At 34.2% G+C, this 17,579-nt stretch overlaps 1 protein-coding gene across 1 annotated transcript; it reads left to right on the top strand.

The window, feature by feature from the left end:
* The first annotated feature begins 205 nt into the window (after positions 1-205).
* LOC113774029 (ATP-dependent DNA helicase PIF1-like) lies at positions 206-1,272 on the top strand. Its single transcript, XM_027318608.1, has 3 exons — positions 206-316; positions 389-608; positions 698-1,272. The coding sequence occupies exons 1-3, from the start codon at positions 206-208 to the stop codon at positions 1,270-1,272; spliced, it is 906 nt and encodes a 301-aa protein (XP_027174409.1).
* The last annotated feature ends 16,307 nt before the right edge of the window (positions 1,273-17,579 follow it).

The following is a 17,579-nucleotide window of genomic DNA, read 5'->3' as shown; positions in this document are numbered from 1 at the left end:
GGAAGTAAGGTCAAAAGGATACATAGCATTAGCCACTACTTCATATGGAGTTGCAGCAGCTATACTTCCAGGAGGTCGAATTGCACATTCCCGTTTCAAAATCCCGCTAGATATGAACCCAAATAAGATGTGCAAAGTGAGTAAACAAAGTTCATTAGCAAAGTTACTGTAACGAGCAAAATTAATAATTTGGGATGAAGCACCGATGACACATAAAGCTGGAATTGAGGAAGTTGATAAATTATTCAGGGATCTAATGGACAGCTCCGAGATATTTGGATCAAAGGTCATTGTTTTTGGAGGAGATTTCAGACAAGTATTGCCAGTTGTTGTTAGAGGGTCAAAAGCTTATTTTGTTCAGTCCAGTTTAATAACATCTTATATATAGCGCGAACTCCAAAAGATACAACTGAAAGAAAATATGAGAGCAAAATCGGACCCCAATTTTACAGAATATCTTCTTCGTATCGGCAATGGAACTGAACCAGTTATATATGATGAAAATGTTGAGATACCTGCAAAAATGCTCATCAGATATACCATTGAAGAAGAATCTTTAACTGCTCTAATCAACACAGTGTATCCAGATTTTTCAATTTTTGTTGGCAGTAATTTTTCAGGAATCAATAGAGCTATCCTCACTACAAAAATGATTTCGTAGATGAAATCAATGATACCTTGATCCAAAAATTCCCAGGAGATTCTTTTGATTATATCAGCCGTGACACATGCTTAGATCCTTCTCAACAAGCCATTCTGGAAGATTTCATAAACAACCTCATGCCTAATGGTTTACCTCCACATCGATTAATTCTAAAGCAAAATACACCAATTATGCTGCTTCGGAACATTGATCCACCTGAGGGACTATGTAATGGCACTAGACTTTTATGTAGATCATTAAAATCTAATGTAATAGATGCTATTATAAGCTCAGGTGAATTCAGTGGAAAACAAGTCTTTCTCCATAGGATTTGCTTTAGAGTTGAAGATGATCCAAATTATCCAATCTCTTTTGAAAGGATACAATTTCCTGTAAGGCTTTGTTTTGCAATGACTATCAACAAAGCTCAGGGACAAACTTTAGACTTTGTTGGTATTTATCTTCATGAGCCTGTATTTTCACATGGCCAGCTTTATGTTGCCATTTCAAGAGCTAAAAATAACAATTCTAGCAAGATCCTTATACGACCTCCTATACACGATATTACCTTGGACAATTTGACTGCAAATATAGTTTACCAAGAAGTTTTGCACTTAGCTAATGCATAGTCTTATTAAACATATTGTTTAAATGCACCTGTTGTATATACATCATGTCCCAGTATTATATTAACATAGTTATTTTCCCAGCTATTTGCAGCAATACTACAGAGAAAAATGGACAGCAACTTGGTACGGTTCTATGAGATCAGCCTAGAGTGAAGTGATTGGACTACAATTGGCCAAGTCCTGGAGAAGCAGAAACCTCAAATTTCAAGGAAAGGAACTTCCTATAAGAAACTGGTCTTTGTTGATGCTGAGGTAATAGTTAGGCATCTACAATTATTTACTTTTATGTTACTCTTTCCTATTCACAATTTGATTTCTACATACCAATAACCCAACATTCTAGCTCAGAATCAGAAAACTAATTTTGATTTGCAGTAGAATTACACTCACTCTAGACTTTGTTCAGTCTTATCGTAGAAATTTGGATTAAAGTTGACAACAGTTACCTAAATCCTCATACTAGAATATGAAAAAACCAAAGAGTAATCAAAATTTTAAAAAAATACAGGAAAAACTATCTGTACCACCCACTTTGAATAATGAACAGCTGGCAAAAGCAATTAAATGTTTCCAATAAATTGCACCCTTGATTAACTAAACTGACGTGTTATGGTTTGCTCTGCCGGACAAATTCGCCGAGTGCACCATTTTCAGTAATTTTTATTGTTGCTCACTGAAGAGGTAAACTTTAGGGCGACAAAACTAGCTCAAAGTATAGATACGAAGGACCATTATTGAAATTACTTGACAATAAAGTTCACCACACTACCAGTTGAGGTATCATACCCGTTGGTTTGTCAAACTACCTTGCTCACCATTTCCATTCAGCTCACTTTGGAGAGACTTCTGGTAGGCTAAAACATTGACCAGAACCAATTAAGGCAAAAAAAAGTGGTTAACAAACATTAGCAAAAATCCAAACACTTCATGCTCAAGTTCTACAGCTTATGTAGATCATGGTATGATCTTTCTGGTTATTCGTTTTCCCTTTTCCATACTCAAATGTATTTTAATTAAAAATGCTAAGTCAAGTGCTTAACTTCAATACTTCCTGAAATGTTATCATAATTTGTGTTCCTGAAATGTTAACTTCAAGACTTCATCAAGGGTGCAACTTCAATTTATTCTGGGTAATAGGTGCCAAAATTATCCCTTTTGTGACCATACACATAGCTAACCTCCTACTGTCATTTTGTCACAGTGTGCATATAGTTTGTTCCCCCCCTGTGATTATGAGTTTCAGAACCTTTTTGCTGCTGCACATTTCTTATCATTAAATTCTGATTGCACCATTAATTGCTGAGTAAGATTTTTAACAGGGGGCACTGAAATAGCACCCTCAGGTCACACCTGAAATTTGTAAACAAAATTTTGTCGGCTGGATCAGTCACGAGTCTTTTCTTGAAGTATATTTGAATATTATCTGAATTCAATAATCTCATTTTTGTGTTACAACTTTGATTTTCAAATACTCTGGCAATCTGGAAACATAGTTCATTTCAAGCTACCTTGCCCCAACTGATGTTTTTATAGGAATGTGACATTTTCTTGTAACACACATCTTCTTCTTGCATACCTTGATCTTCCAGTATTGACGCCTTGTTTCCATCACCCCCGGTACAAAACTCAGCCATTGTCAAGAGCCCTTCAGACTTTAAGACCTGAAACATAAAGAAAAGAATAGGGAAATGATGAATCCCCAATATCCCCACCGCTACCGAAACACATGAAATATATAGGACTAAGGGTTGGGTTTTTGGTGTGATAACTCAAGAGGAGGGTGAGGATTGAATCTAGCTTGATGTGCTTTGGCTCAGCAGGTAACTATGAAATGAAAAAAGAAAAAGACAGAAACTAGTCCGAGAAACTAATACCACCTCTCTGGCATGCAAAACTCCAAAATAATACACAGATTTCAAGAGGACTTCAAAATGAGTCTCCTGCGGTATCAGTGGGAAAAAAATAATCACCACAGATATACTAGAAAATAAAAGGCCAACCACGAAATGAAATGAATTAAAGTTTTTTTTTCTGCCTAGGAGAACGTGCTAATGCAGTAAAAAAGCATTTGGTTGGCTGATGCTGCATTGAGATTTGTGATGTGTGTGTCTGTGTGTGTTTTGATTTGATCCATCACTACTGGACCTACTATGGATATATGTGTAGTATCTCGACTATTAATTACTCTTCATTCTTCAATGCTTCTGGGTTTTTGGATTATTTGCTGAGATGATTGTTCAGTCAGCTTCTTAATTAGGCCTTAGCTTCATAGAGATGGAGAAATTTTACACTATCATCAAGAAAGTCTTCAGTTTTGGGATTATAGCTCTGCTCATATGACCACACAACATATACCAGCAACAAACCCTTTATATGGATGGAGACATCACAATAGGTTTGGATCAGCCACTGTTAGTACCTTCGCTTCCGTTGCTCTGCCCTTATATCTTGGCCTCAATAATCCTTTTTCTTGGCCTCTGCTTCAGTAATATTATACTATTATCCTTGTTACTAGGTTGATAGAATGCAATCAGAAAATGAATCACAGATATAATCAATATAATAGTCAATGAACTTACCTGCAATCTTTTAGATGCATAATGATTAAATCTAACACTGAGATACAGAACACAAAGAACACGTCCTGGGATGCTAAAATTAACGCAGGGAAGAGGACTGAAAGAAGATATATGCATGTGATCATCTTATATGTGTGACTCCAAGAGCAATTTTCCCTTCTGCTGACCTTCTACTACTTATTTACTACAGCTTATCACCTTTCTAAGATAGTGATTTGGTCACATTGCTTGGGTAGAATATAAAGCTTAAAATTGGTTATGTTGTAGTTTCATTAACCAAGTCCATGAAAATAGCAATAACTTGTGTTCACCATCAAACACCTAATCCCTCAACACTGACAAAATCAGCTTCACTCATAGGCTCTTATAAGAAAATCGGATATTGAATGGAAAGACCGAAAGCGACGTAGGTACTGAATTGACCAGTGGGTGCCAACTACTCTACTCCCCAGTTTAGTGCTTTTCGCCATAAAGTTAATTCAGAACTAAACGTCCATGGAATTCAAGCTAATTCTGCCTCCACTTTTATCACATCACTTTTTCTAAACTTTGTTTTTAAATACACAGTATTTGTAAGTCTCCTAAATACTTTGTCTCCTACAAACGACATGTGACGCAGTGCCAGCCATTGTACTTTCTACAGGGGTTCTTAAAAATAACTCACCTTTGATATTCCATTCTTTTCTGCATGTCCACTATTTGCCCGCTATTCCATTCTTTCCATGGATTTGTAATTGTTGCAAATGATCAGCTAAGTAATTTGCCCTTGTGCACGGGCTATGAACTGACATGTTCCACTATAACATAGCCATTTACAAATGAAAACTTTTCTATTCAGGGAAGGAAAGCACAAGCAATGATATACGGTGGTGACATCCATTTTTTCAAGAGACATTTCCAGCCATTCCGTCGATACTATATCTCCAATGCAAAACTTGAGACAGTCCAGCCAAGATATAGTACTTATAGAAATGAGTACTGTTGGGTTATTGACGATTCGACCGTTGTGCATCAAGTTTATGAATCGGAGCCTCCGATGCTACCAGATGTATTCAACTTCAAACCATATGGCAGAATCTACACATTGACACAGATGAAGAAATAGGTAACATTTGCCCCTCTCATATTATTCTATCATACATTCATCCGAATAGACAACCTTTCCCTACTACGCAGATCTACTTGGAGTTGCCATACATGTTAACCCAAGGGCCATGAGGGGACCAACACCTACCAGAGAAATAATCATAGTCGATGAAAGGTACAGATTACATCCATCCAATTAAACAAAATAACCTTTCGTTTTAAATAAGCACGTCTACCTTGCACATGTAGCTCCCAACCTCTTGTCTTGACACTTTGGGATGAGCATGAATTTGATGAGGGCCAACAAATAGCTGACATGACCCACACACAACCAATCATTGCTACTCTAAGAATTAAAGCAACCTCCTATCATAGTAAGTCTATGCATTTGACTACAGTAATACTTCTGGCTATCACTATTACCCCAAATATTAATGAAATAAAACTGTTCTCTGTGACACATAGCTTTGAACCTGTCAACCAAGTTTGCAACTTGTATATTGATCAATCCTCCAACTGCTCAAGCAAATGCGCTTCGTACTTGGTAATCTCAACCTCTAACATCCAGCATACACTAATATACGTCTTACTCTTAAAGATCAAACTTTACATCATACCTCCATTACCTAATACATTTTGACACTTGCAGGTCAAGCAAAAATCAAGAAGCATTCCTAAAATTCATTGCAGAACGAACATATGCAGATCGCTTAAATCTCTTCCCAGCTCCGGTCGATGATCGGGTTGTCACTATCAAAAGCTTGACAACTACAAATACGGTAACCACATAATCTGCAATACTTTCATGCAATTTAAAAACCATCTAAATAGCTTTACAACAAATGAACAGAAGCTACCATGCTGGATAGAGGAATACCAAACCTACTTGATCGAAGCCAGAAAATGTGGTACAATGCATGCCCTATCTGCTACAAGTACCTTAGAGCACGGTCGAACTTGGAATTTGACTGCACCTCATGCCACAAAAGCATCCGTGTAAGCCCAAGGTGTACATACTCTTATGCACAGTTACTTTCTTCCAACTTCATCATTTAAAACCAACGGCAAAAAGATAGCCCAATCAATTACAACAACGATGAGTGAGTTCTGAAATAACTTTCAGTTCTTTTCTCCTATCATCCAATCTTCATTAGTGGACTCATTTTAGTTTCACTGACAGATCTGGTCCCCTTATTTGAGAAGACTGTCCCCCTGCCTGGCCTGGGATGATTTATCTGACTATTTGCCGCTGCTCCGAATACGCTGTTTCTTATCTCCGAATCGATTATTCTGCTGTTAGGAGGGAAAGCACCAGATATGCAGCATGTTGATGGTTTGTGCGAGATGCGTATAGGAAACCTTTCCAGCACTAAGAGAAGCCTTTGCAACGAACCAATCCTCTTCTCTTATTCAATTTCTATCACCCTTCTGTATGGAATCTTTCGAGATTGGATGTCATGAGTGGGGAAATGAAGCGACGGGCAAGGCTACCCTTCTTCGTCAACATCTCCATCTCTTCTGAAGCAAATGAATGATGCGAGAACCAAGTCTACTGAATGTCAATCTTGCGAACATACCGCAATTCATCCACCATAACTAAAGATGGAGTACGAAAAAAGAAGGTCTTTTTGAATGATATCAGAATAGGGGTGTCTAACTTGGTAAGCAACAGAGGATAATGGTACATATCCTATCCCACTGTATGTATGAACCTAGCCAAAGATCAAAGCAAGACCCTATCTTCAATGAATTCTCCCACATGCGCAACCTCATGCTACTGCTTTTCGAGGAACTTCCTACGTCTTTATGGGAAACAAGGCAAACAAAGTGGTACTGAACCATTCTACTAGTCTATCTTCCATAAACGATTAGTGGTTGTGGATGATTCACTGCCAGTGGGGAAAGACAAAGAAAAGACTACTTTCTTTAAGCAATTGTCTTCGTCCCGATCCGACAAGGAGGTATAATGGGAGATTTTGTATCGGTATTGAGGTGTGGACGTGCTGAAAGCTTAGCCATACGAAGACTATACCCCTCCGGGGACTCCCTAACCTAACCCAAGTCATCGCTACCAACAAGCCAAGCCCGCAACACATCATATATGAAAAGCTCTACTGACAACAATTGTTTGACCAAAGTGCGACTCTACTTTGAATCACTGCTGAAGTGCATGTCATTGTGATTGTTTTCATTTCTATTGATTTTGGAATTGGTTGGATTATTTTGTCGTTTACCTTGTTCTAAGTAAATCCGCTGCTTTTTAGGGACCCATTTTGTTATTCATGGTACTCATTTATAATGTGGATCTGAAGTTACAGCACTTATACTAGAGAAATAGTGCATAATATGTCCTCATGTTCCATATTACAGTAGCTTAAGTGGATTCTTCGGATCTTTTTCCCCTTTGTGTAATCACAAATGGATTGTGGCAATTGTGTATAACCTCATGTTCTATTGATAAATTTAGTTGACACTGACAACTATCGCATCACAAACAGATGCAGACTGACAGTACAACTTATAGATCACACTGGTTCAATCACCCTTGATCTCAACGGCAATGATGCTGAGCAACTACTACCTTTCACTATCGATGAAATCCAAAAGCAAGAGATACAGGTACAAACACAAATTGCACCTTAAACACAATGCAAACTCACTAAATAATCCATTATTAGCTTATCTTTACATTTCCATAATCCATTACAGAACAAGCTGGACTATACCACCGTTGAGGATTTTATCAAACAAAACAACTTGGTCTGTTTGGTGAAGAAGACCCAAAATACATACAATTCAACTGCTGCAGCCAAATACATAGCTATCATTGCTCATATTAGGAACTCAACTCCCGAAGAGCTCGTTGTCATATCAAAGTACACTACCAACTATGCAACCACATCAACATCCTGGAATTCTGGCACTGCAACAACCTTAGCTGAAGTAGTAGAAAAATCAGACCTCATCTCTCAAGGAACGGCAATAGAAGTCGCAATGACAGAAATGGAGACAAGGAAAAGAGCTAGCCCAACCAATTTGGACAACTCATCTTCTACAAAGTCCAATGAAGGAACCAGTGGTGCAGCACCTGCACAACAAAAGGACGGAACCACCAAGAAGCAACGCAACTGAATACTTAAGGCTGCCTATTAAAGTATCTAAATTCGTCTACTACTATTACTATCACTAAATAAGGGACTCCATGGAGCCAGAACTATAACAATTACCCTCTTTCTTATCTTTCCTTTATGAACTATTACTACTGTTCTCGCTCGCCTACTTTATGCACTACTTTAAGGACTATTTGTGGTTTGCAACAGTAACTGCTTCTCATTATTTGATAGTTATTTCTTCTCACAATGTACTATTGTTTATTCCACAACAAAACCTCCTTCCCCACAGGCATCAAACACCCGCACGTTGCGCGGGCACTCCCCCCTAGTAATGGTTAGAAAATTTAGTTTTTCAATTATGATAACACTTGCGAGATTGACTTCACAACTCCTATCAATGGCCAACTATAAATTTTAGCTTTGACACCACAATAAGTATAAAACCATCCATACATCTGAGATTTGATGATGTCCAATTGTTCATCTACACCGCGCAATGCCATATCTTTGATTCCTTTCAGAAAGATGATGTTGTAAGTTAGTTTTTATATGCCTTATGTCCTCTATGATGTATGAGGGAACCTGCAAAAAGTTAGTGAAAGAAAAGATATTTCTTCTCAGTACACAAGCTCACGTATTTACACTCAACCCTCGTGTATCACTCAAGTGTATTACACTCTATTGATCTCACCAACTCTTTCAAGTCTTTCATTACAACTCTTGAGACAATATGAATTGCTCACAATTGATCAAAAACGTTTAACAATTCTCAAGGAAGTGATGTATATGAGATTGGTTCATCTTGAGTTGAAATTTTGAACACAAAAGGACTGATCTAAATGACTCAAAAGTGCTGAAACAAGATTGAAAATTTACATATTTAATAGCGAAAAAATAAATACTACGCGACACAAAGAAACCCTAGACAACAAGGTCAAAATTTCGAACTGTTTTGGTCTGATTGTGTGAATTTTGGACCAGATTTTAACTCACAAAAAGCACTTAAATTCTTGTTATAAATAGACACAAAAAACCTGATTTGATTTGGTGTTTAATTCAGCCAAGAGGACTCAAATTAGGAAACTTATGACTCAATATAGGAAACTACTTGACTCTTTGTAAACTTAAACTGATTTGGACTATTTTTGGACCATTGAAACTCGAATAAAACTGAAAAATTTGACTCATAACATGACAAAGTGTGGCTGGACAGATTACAAATGAAAATTTGACCAATAAACGACTCGGTTGAAATTTTTGAAAACCTAGAATGCTCTTTACCCGATGTGTTTGTTTGATGATGATGGCTGGAATTTGAAATTTTGGTTTGATGGTTCTTGGATGGACTTTGGAAAGCAAGATGATGATTTAAGAAGCTTTCCTAGGGGTGTTCAATGGCTAAACCAAATTGGGCAAGGAAAATGTGACCAGATTTTGGAAACAATCCAAGTCACCTTTGGTTTCCAAATCAAAATTGTCTTCTTGTTTTCAATTCAAGATTGTGATCCGTATGTCTTGTCCTCTTCTTTTTTTTTCACGGATCAAGACCAGATTCTTTTTTCTTTTCTTCATTTCTTTTCACTTCAGATCATCAAGATTCAAGAAACAAGAATGCCGCAACTTCAAGTTCAAGAAGATGAACTTAGGATTTTCGAAAGTTCAAGATTTAGAAACCTTTATTCAAGATTCTCAAAATACCCAACTATGCAATCCAAGAACTTTAAGAGAACTCCAAACCAAATACAAGACTCAAGAACAACAAGTGACAAACACAAGGTATGGAAAACAGTGTCACTACAATAATGATGAACAGTAACGACGTGATGAACAGTGCCGCTACAGTAGCGATAAACAGTACCCGATGAATAGTATTTTTTTTACTCAATTAAACCACAAATAAAAATGACTCAACAAGAAAGAAGAATTGAACAAATAATAATAAAGATGATCGCACGAAATTCAAACCCTAGAATGATGAACAATTTTATTTTTGAATTGGGTAGGGTTTGGTAGAAGAAAAAGAGTAAAACAAGAAAAGAAAAAGGATATTAACCTAGATCAAGAGCCAAAATTCGGACACCAACTGATGCGAATTCGATTCCCCAAACTCCCATTCTCGAAAAAAAGAATTGCATAGGCAGTGAAAAAATCTATTTTGATCAAGTTATGGATACAAATGATGGACTCTAAACCAATCAAGGACAACTCGAGATTGTTTAGAATGGTAGAAAGATGACATAATTTAATGCGATCTTTGTGATAGCCCCACCATCCCTTAGGGCGTACCCCGAAGGTTAGCGGACTGCCTGTCCAACACTTATCAGGACTAACTAATCCGAAAATTCACAAAAGTACTAAAACATGCAATTTAACTTCCAATCATCAACCCAGAACTATATACAATGGAGTCTCTAACGATTCAACTTAAAGTACAAGCCAGAGTATCCAAACTTATACAAATACATGTGAGGTTTACTAATACAGAGGAGTTTAAACAAAAAAAAAACCAAAACTATAACTAACTCAACTCCTTCCCCAAAAATCACGCTCCTAAAATTTCGCCCCCTATAAGGAAAACAAAGGTAACAGAATGAGCTTTCGCTCAATGAAGTACCAAAAGATCATGCAGTCACAAATCACATAATTAACATTTTAATCTATCAAATATAAGCATCAAATAATGGAATAAGTAAACACCATAACTTATACAGAGCAGTTCAAGTAAAATGATATAGATGGCTCTCAAGAGCCAAATTCCTCGTTGCATTAACTTGATCCAACTCGTTGACACTCCGTCAACATTTAAAGAAGCAAAAATAATGACCGTAGATCTCCACTTTACATTAGTTTCCGTCCACTAAACGTACCCCTTATCGGGACGAAACACAAAACAGAAACCGTGGTGGTAATACTCGAGTATGCCAAATATCAAAAGGATTCAATATTCAGTGAATCAGTAACAGTTTCCTCATGCTTCGTCAATTTACCTCGACCAAATCCTTGCTGGCTCGATTCGATTAACTACCAATGAGGTTTGAACTCAAATTTCACAGTAAGGTCGTCGGATATTAGCCTCCAAACGACATCAAATTCATGCACAAGTAACAGATTTCAATTGAACAGTAGACCAGTCAAATAGTAAAGTGGAAGTGAGTGTGATAAAGTACACACACATCCCGTCCAAGATAAACTAAAGCCACAGTCATTCAAATTATAAATTTCAATCACAAGTAAATCATTTAAGCAATAAGTTATGCGAGTGGTACACTTACCAGTTCAAGCAAAGTAACATCAAAAGTTCGTCCCCGGGTTATACCCTTGATCACCAACAAACCCTAAGAACAACCAAGATAAAAGTATTATGGTTCAACCATCCAAAGTTTAGGTGAACCAAGGAAAATCCAAATAACTACTAGGGCAAAGATTCAAATATGATTTTGGAGTGAAAAGACAGCATTTAGACTCAAGGGACATGAGTAACCAAGGAGTTCCTCATTTCAATTCATGGCTGGAAATTTCCAGCAGCAAAATAGCAAAGAAAACAACCAACCTCGAGCTTAAAGTGGAACAAATGGAACTAGAAAGCATGCTAGAAGAAACCATCACTTTTCCTCTTATTTTACACATGATTTTGTCAAAATTTCAGTTTATACACCACCACCAAAGTGAACTCAAGCAATCACATATAATCTAAGTCTAAACCAACCCAAAATCACCCCTCTAACATCACTTATTTCACAAGAAAAGAAGTAACAAAAATTTCAGCAGCACCTCCCCTTATTTTCTTAACTTTTCCATCCAACTCAACACCTATATTTATAGCAATCCAATCTTAATCACAACCACAAGTTATAGGTTATAAAGTACACTTGTTTAAGGCCACAAAACCATCCAAAATAGCCAATTATTTAGCTCAAAACCAACCACAATAAAGCTGGAAATTTGTAACCCTAAGCTGAAATTTACCACTACAAACTGACATTTTCTATAATCAAGCCAAAATAACATATAAAAGCTAGAAAATTCACATGGCAAAGCTACTAGATCATGGCCAAGCTCAAATCATCATATCAAAGCTGAAATTTCTCACTCAAAGCTGAAATTTTTCAACCACCATACAAACCATGAAATTTTGCATGAAAACTATCAAAATCAAGCCTTAAATCTACTCATATGCAAGTAATAAAAGAGAAGATGGTTTCTTTATATTGTTACCTTGAAACCCTAAGAAGAAATGGAAACCAAGAGCTTCTTTCTCCCAAATCTTTCCACCAAAGCCCTTAATCCTTCCTAAAGGTCACCTTTTATAGAGTAGATTGCAAGTTTATGGTGAAAACTCAAGGATTTAAGCAAGAATTGAAGGTTGAAGATGAAGTCTCTCTCTCTCTCTTTTCCTCTCATGAAGTTCGGCCAAGGGAAGAGGAAAAATGAAGGGATTTTGGTAAATTTTCTTTTAACTAAAGGCTAAGAAAGGTCTTAGTCAAAGTCCAAGCTCCATAGCTTGTTGACAAATGTCCTTCCAAGGTTAATCCTCATGTCTTTGTTTTCCAAATGCTAAAATATCTAGCCAACCTCTAATTATCCCTTAACACCATATAAAATAATATCCCTTTGTACAAAACTCCTCTGAATCTTCAAAAATTTATCGTACACACCTTACTAGTGGGTCCTACTTCCATAATGCACCACGAACTTATCATGCACTAACTTATACAAGAAAAATTGTTTAAAAACTTAGGGGGCCTTTGGTAAAAGGGTATCGGAATGAAGTAATGAAATAAACTCCACAATTGGTGTTTGGTTCACTGGTATGGGAATTGAAATTTTGGAATGATTTCTAAAAATTTGGCATCCCTCCATTCCTTAGTAAAATTGTGGGTTTTGTCCAAAACCCAAGTGTGATTCCAAAATCTTATAATCACATAATATTTAGTAAAATTAATATTTATATATATTATATTTATTATATATATTTATATTATAATATATACATATATATAATATATTATAATTATAAAATTTTATTACAATATTAATATATTATATAAATATATATTATAATTATTTAGTTAAATATAATTATAATTATATAATATATCTTATAAATTTATTAATATTATATAATAATATATTTATAATATATACATATATTTACAAATGTATATTATATGTACATATAATTATAATAAATACATGTATATAATATTAATAAATTATATAATTATATAATTATATTTATTATTTTAAATATAATAATATATAATAATAACTATATCTAATTAATATGCATTATATTTATATAAAATATTAGTAAAATTAATATTTATATATTATATAATTATAATTATATATTTATATTATAACATTCGTATAATTATAATTAATTATATATATAATATTTAATTTAATTAGTTACAAACTTATAATAATGATATTATTATATTATATAATTATATATTATAATTATTTAGTTAAATATAATTACACTTATATAATATATATTATAAATTTATTAATATTATATAATAATATATTTATAATATATATGTATATTTATAAATGTATATTATATGTGCATATAATTATAATATATACATGTATGTATATTAATAAGTTATATAATTATAATTATATATTTATATTATAACATTTGTATATTTATATTTAATTATATATAATATTTAATTTAATTAGTTACAAACTTATAATAATATTATTATTAGTTATATGTATTATATAATGTATATTAATTTATGTAATATAATTAATATTATCAATTATACGAATAATTATACATGTTTACTAGTAGAAATTATTAATCAATTAGACTAAATTTACTAATACATTTATACTAATATATTTAATTAGTGAAAATTTCTTATATCCCATTTACAAAGAGCTAATAACTATCATTTACGATATGGTTTATAATATATTTATTATATTCCATTCTGAAAGAGTCGATGAACCAAACATCAACTATAGTAATGATACACATTCCAGGTACTTGAACCAAACAAATGTATTGGAATGAATGACCTCATTCCAATCCCAGGATATCCAATTCCAAATCCGAATCCGATTCTGATGTGCAAACCAAACGCCACCTTAACTCTCTTATAAAAATATCTAGGAAATTAAGACAACAAAGTAAACTAAAAAAATGTATTCAAAGAAATAAAATAAAATAAAGAAATTTTTTGGGTCCTTACAATCTTGAATTCATAAGTCAAATTTGAACAAAGGAGACACAACTCACTTTGTATCAAGGGACGTTCCCAAGAAACAAGAAAGAGAAAGAACTCTCACAATTTTATTCATAATCATCTAATTTTGAAAAGTTGCATAAGGTTGGCTATTTATAGTCTTACATGTCTCAAAATCCTAATTCTAATTGAAAAAAAATATAAGTCTCTTAATGTGACTTGAACACTAATATGACATCACTTATTGTACTATACATGCTAGATATGCCTTAGCAGACTTACAAGGCCCAAACAAACATTAGAAAATAGAAAATTATTTAAAACTACGAAAGTCGCTAAAAATTAGAAAAGTTGGTCCGACAAGAAACCGTCGGACGGTTTCTACGTTTTCTCCACCGATTTTGTCAACCAATTATAATCCGTTCCACAGTTAACTCAATTAGGTCCCCCGGTTACACTTCTTCCAAGTCTAGATTCATATCAGAAGCTGTTTCAAAGTCACAGGCTTCAAACATGGGAACTCATGTGTTGGTATAATTATAAGTTGTTTCAAACAATTGAATACCCCCAAACGGTTAGTTATCAGTAATATGCCTTTATTTTAATTGCACTATAACACCATTTCAGTAATTATACCAACACATAAGTTTATATGAGTTGTGCCCAATGCACAGATGATTTCAAAGTAATCCCACATTCCAAAAATACCCAAATGGCTCCATAAATACAAGTTTTAAATGTACAAACATGAGGGTATTTCCGTAAACATACCCAAACACATGCTACCATCAGTTGTACCAAAAGCTTTAAAAAAACAACACATTATTTCACATTTCCAAAATGCCCCTATCCATGCGGTTGAAATTCAAAACTCCTCTTTGACTACAACTCATTCTTATATAGTATAAGAAAATATGAAACGAGCATAGTATCATTTAAGGTGTAGATGACACATGGAATTTAGAAGTCGGTTGTTTAAGTACTACTATTGAGTCTTAAAGTTGGTAATTAAACAAGCAATAAAACTTATGCATATCAATACATAAGGTGAAATGATACATGCCAACCATTGTACTAAAAGTGATTGAAGGAGTAGGAAAAATAGATTTTATTTTGTTTGGTTCGTGTTTTCGTACATTACCTGACTATTGACGAAGAGTAATTTCTAATAGCATTTTTCATCTTTTGAGTATTATGGTTTTTGTTTCTCAATCACGTGAATAATAGTACACAAATTATGAGTAAGAGGTTGTATTACTGACCACTCAAGTCACCGGTAATTGTTCGTCATTTGAATAAAGCTAAGAATAGTTATGTTACGATCGACTGAAGAAATAGTAACTATGAAGTTTGGACCAAAACTTAATTAATCAAAGATTTGAATTTGAAGTTTGGATACCATGTAGCCAAAATTAGAATAAACTGCTCACCTGTGAATTGGACGTAAAAGCCATTGGTAGAAATTGTACACCTGAATTTATTCATGTCAATGGTTGGGTATTAGCGTAAAAGGAATAAAAGGAACAAGAAGGCTGCAGAGACACAATTTCTGATAATGAAAGGAAAGGTCTTCAGCAACTAATCACCAACCAGCAAAATTCCAATTGATAAGCTCCTCAACTTTGATGCTATTAAAGTGATAGTCAAAAAGAAGAAGACGAACAAGTTGGCTATTTATTTTGATAATGATCATCCAGCATAACTTTCCTAATAATTTCGAATGATTGTATTTTAACATTTCTTTTGTTCATAAATATTCTATACACCCATGTTTTGCGAAATAAAAGCACACGCATTGATAAGAATACGTAACGCTCACTATATTTAAGTAATTTAGAACAACAAAAAAGCTATTATGACTTGTACCCACTGCTAAAAGGATGATCAACATAGTCTCACATGCCTAAAATGCCCATGTCTTTGAACAAATTAGCACAACATTTTAAAAAAATACAACAACATTTGGTAAATACAAGAAAATACATTCTATCATAAATTATACTTTGTGCTATAACTACACTCTAAACAACCTCATAATTCCAAAATGCCACTACCTATGCAGTTAAAATTCAAAACACATATTTGACCAAAACTCGTTATTATATAGTATAAGGATAAAGATAAGGATATATATATATATATATATATTCCAAAATTCTTTTTCTTTTTGTGCAAATATATGTTATTTGTTTGAAAATATAAGTATGTTCCAATACGGATACTCTACCTATTTTATTTGCGCCTACAATATGGCCAGTTAACTTGTGCATCTCTTTAAATGAGTTCAGAGATTCACATCCGAGGCCTCTTGTTCAAGTGGGTTCTGTACTTGGTGGACTCTATCGAGTTGGGACCATGAAAAAGGCCGAAAACAAGACAAATGACTTCCAACTCACCAAAAGACGACTAAATGTAGAAGACAAGTTATTTTAATTGCCGCAGGCAGTCCAATGAACAGAATATTACGCACGCAAAGCCAAACTACAGCTTGAGCTCCATGCTCTCAAACAAGATGAGCAAATAGGCCTCATAATAGCAGGGTTATTTCGAAAAGGCATGATGGATGGGTACAATATATGAATCAAAAAAATATTGGTGAACTTCCATCAACCCCCCTTACTTTTCACTACTGTTTGATCGTAACATAGACATTTAATTTGTGACCAAATACATGATACCATTCCAAAAAGATTAACATAGAGTTATATTAAAATTGTTCGCATTTAATTGATGTCGGAGGCTTTTGTCGTGGTCTGTCTTTGACTCTAAAGTACTATTTGCTTTGAGGGAATAGAAGGAAAAGAAAAGGAAAAAAATGGAGGAATAAAGATTTTGATGTTTGGATTAGTTTTTGAAGTGGGAAAGAAAATGATAGCGATGGAAAGGAAGGTATAAGATCTAGTTATCTTTTGTTAGTTTGCTTTCTATCTAAGAGACAGACGAAAAGGAAACCAAGATAAATAAAATTTTTAAAAGTTTCTAAAAATCCTGTGTTTTTAAATTAAACTTTTAAATTGTTATGAATAAAAATGTAACTAACATGCAATAGTTTTATTTTCTTTCTTTTCCTTTCTTAATCCAAATAATATCTTTAATATTTCTTTTATTTTCCTTTCGTATTTAATCCAAACAAGATGGATAGAATCTATTTACTCTTTTTCCTTTTTTTCCCACTAGAGTCATCTCCTTTCCTTTCCTTCCTTTTCCTTCAATCCAAATGGTGCCTTTTAGAGAATTTTCTTCCCTTTTGTATAATCGAGTTTTCTCTAGCTATTGTATGCGAGTTTGTTTTGGGACTTTAGGAACTTTATCTTAAGTTTGTT

This window comes from Coffea eugenioides, chromosome 6 (genome assembly GCF_003713205.1).
Source record: "Coffea eugenioides isolate CCC68of chromosome 6, Ceug_1.0, whole genome shotgun sequence".
Lineage (NCBI taxonomy): Eukaryota > Viridiplantae > Streptophyta > Magnoliopsida > Gentianales > Rubiaceae > Coffea > Coffea eugenioides.
This window is presented reverse-complemented; position numbering and strand designations above follow the sequence as displayed.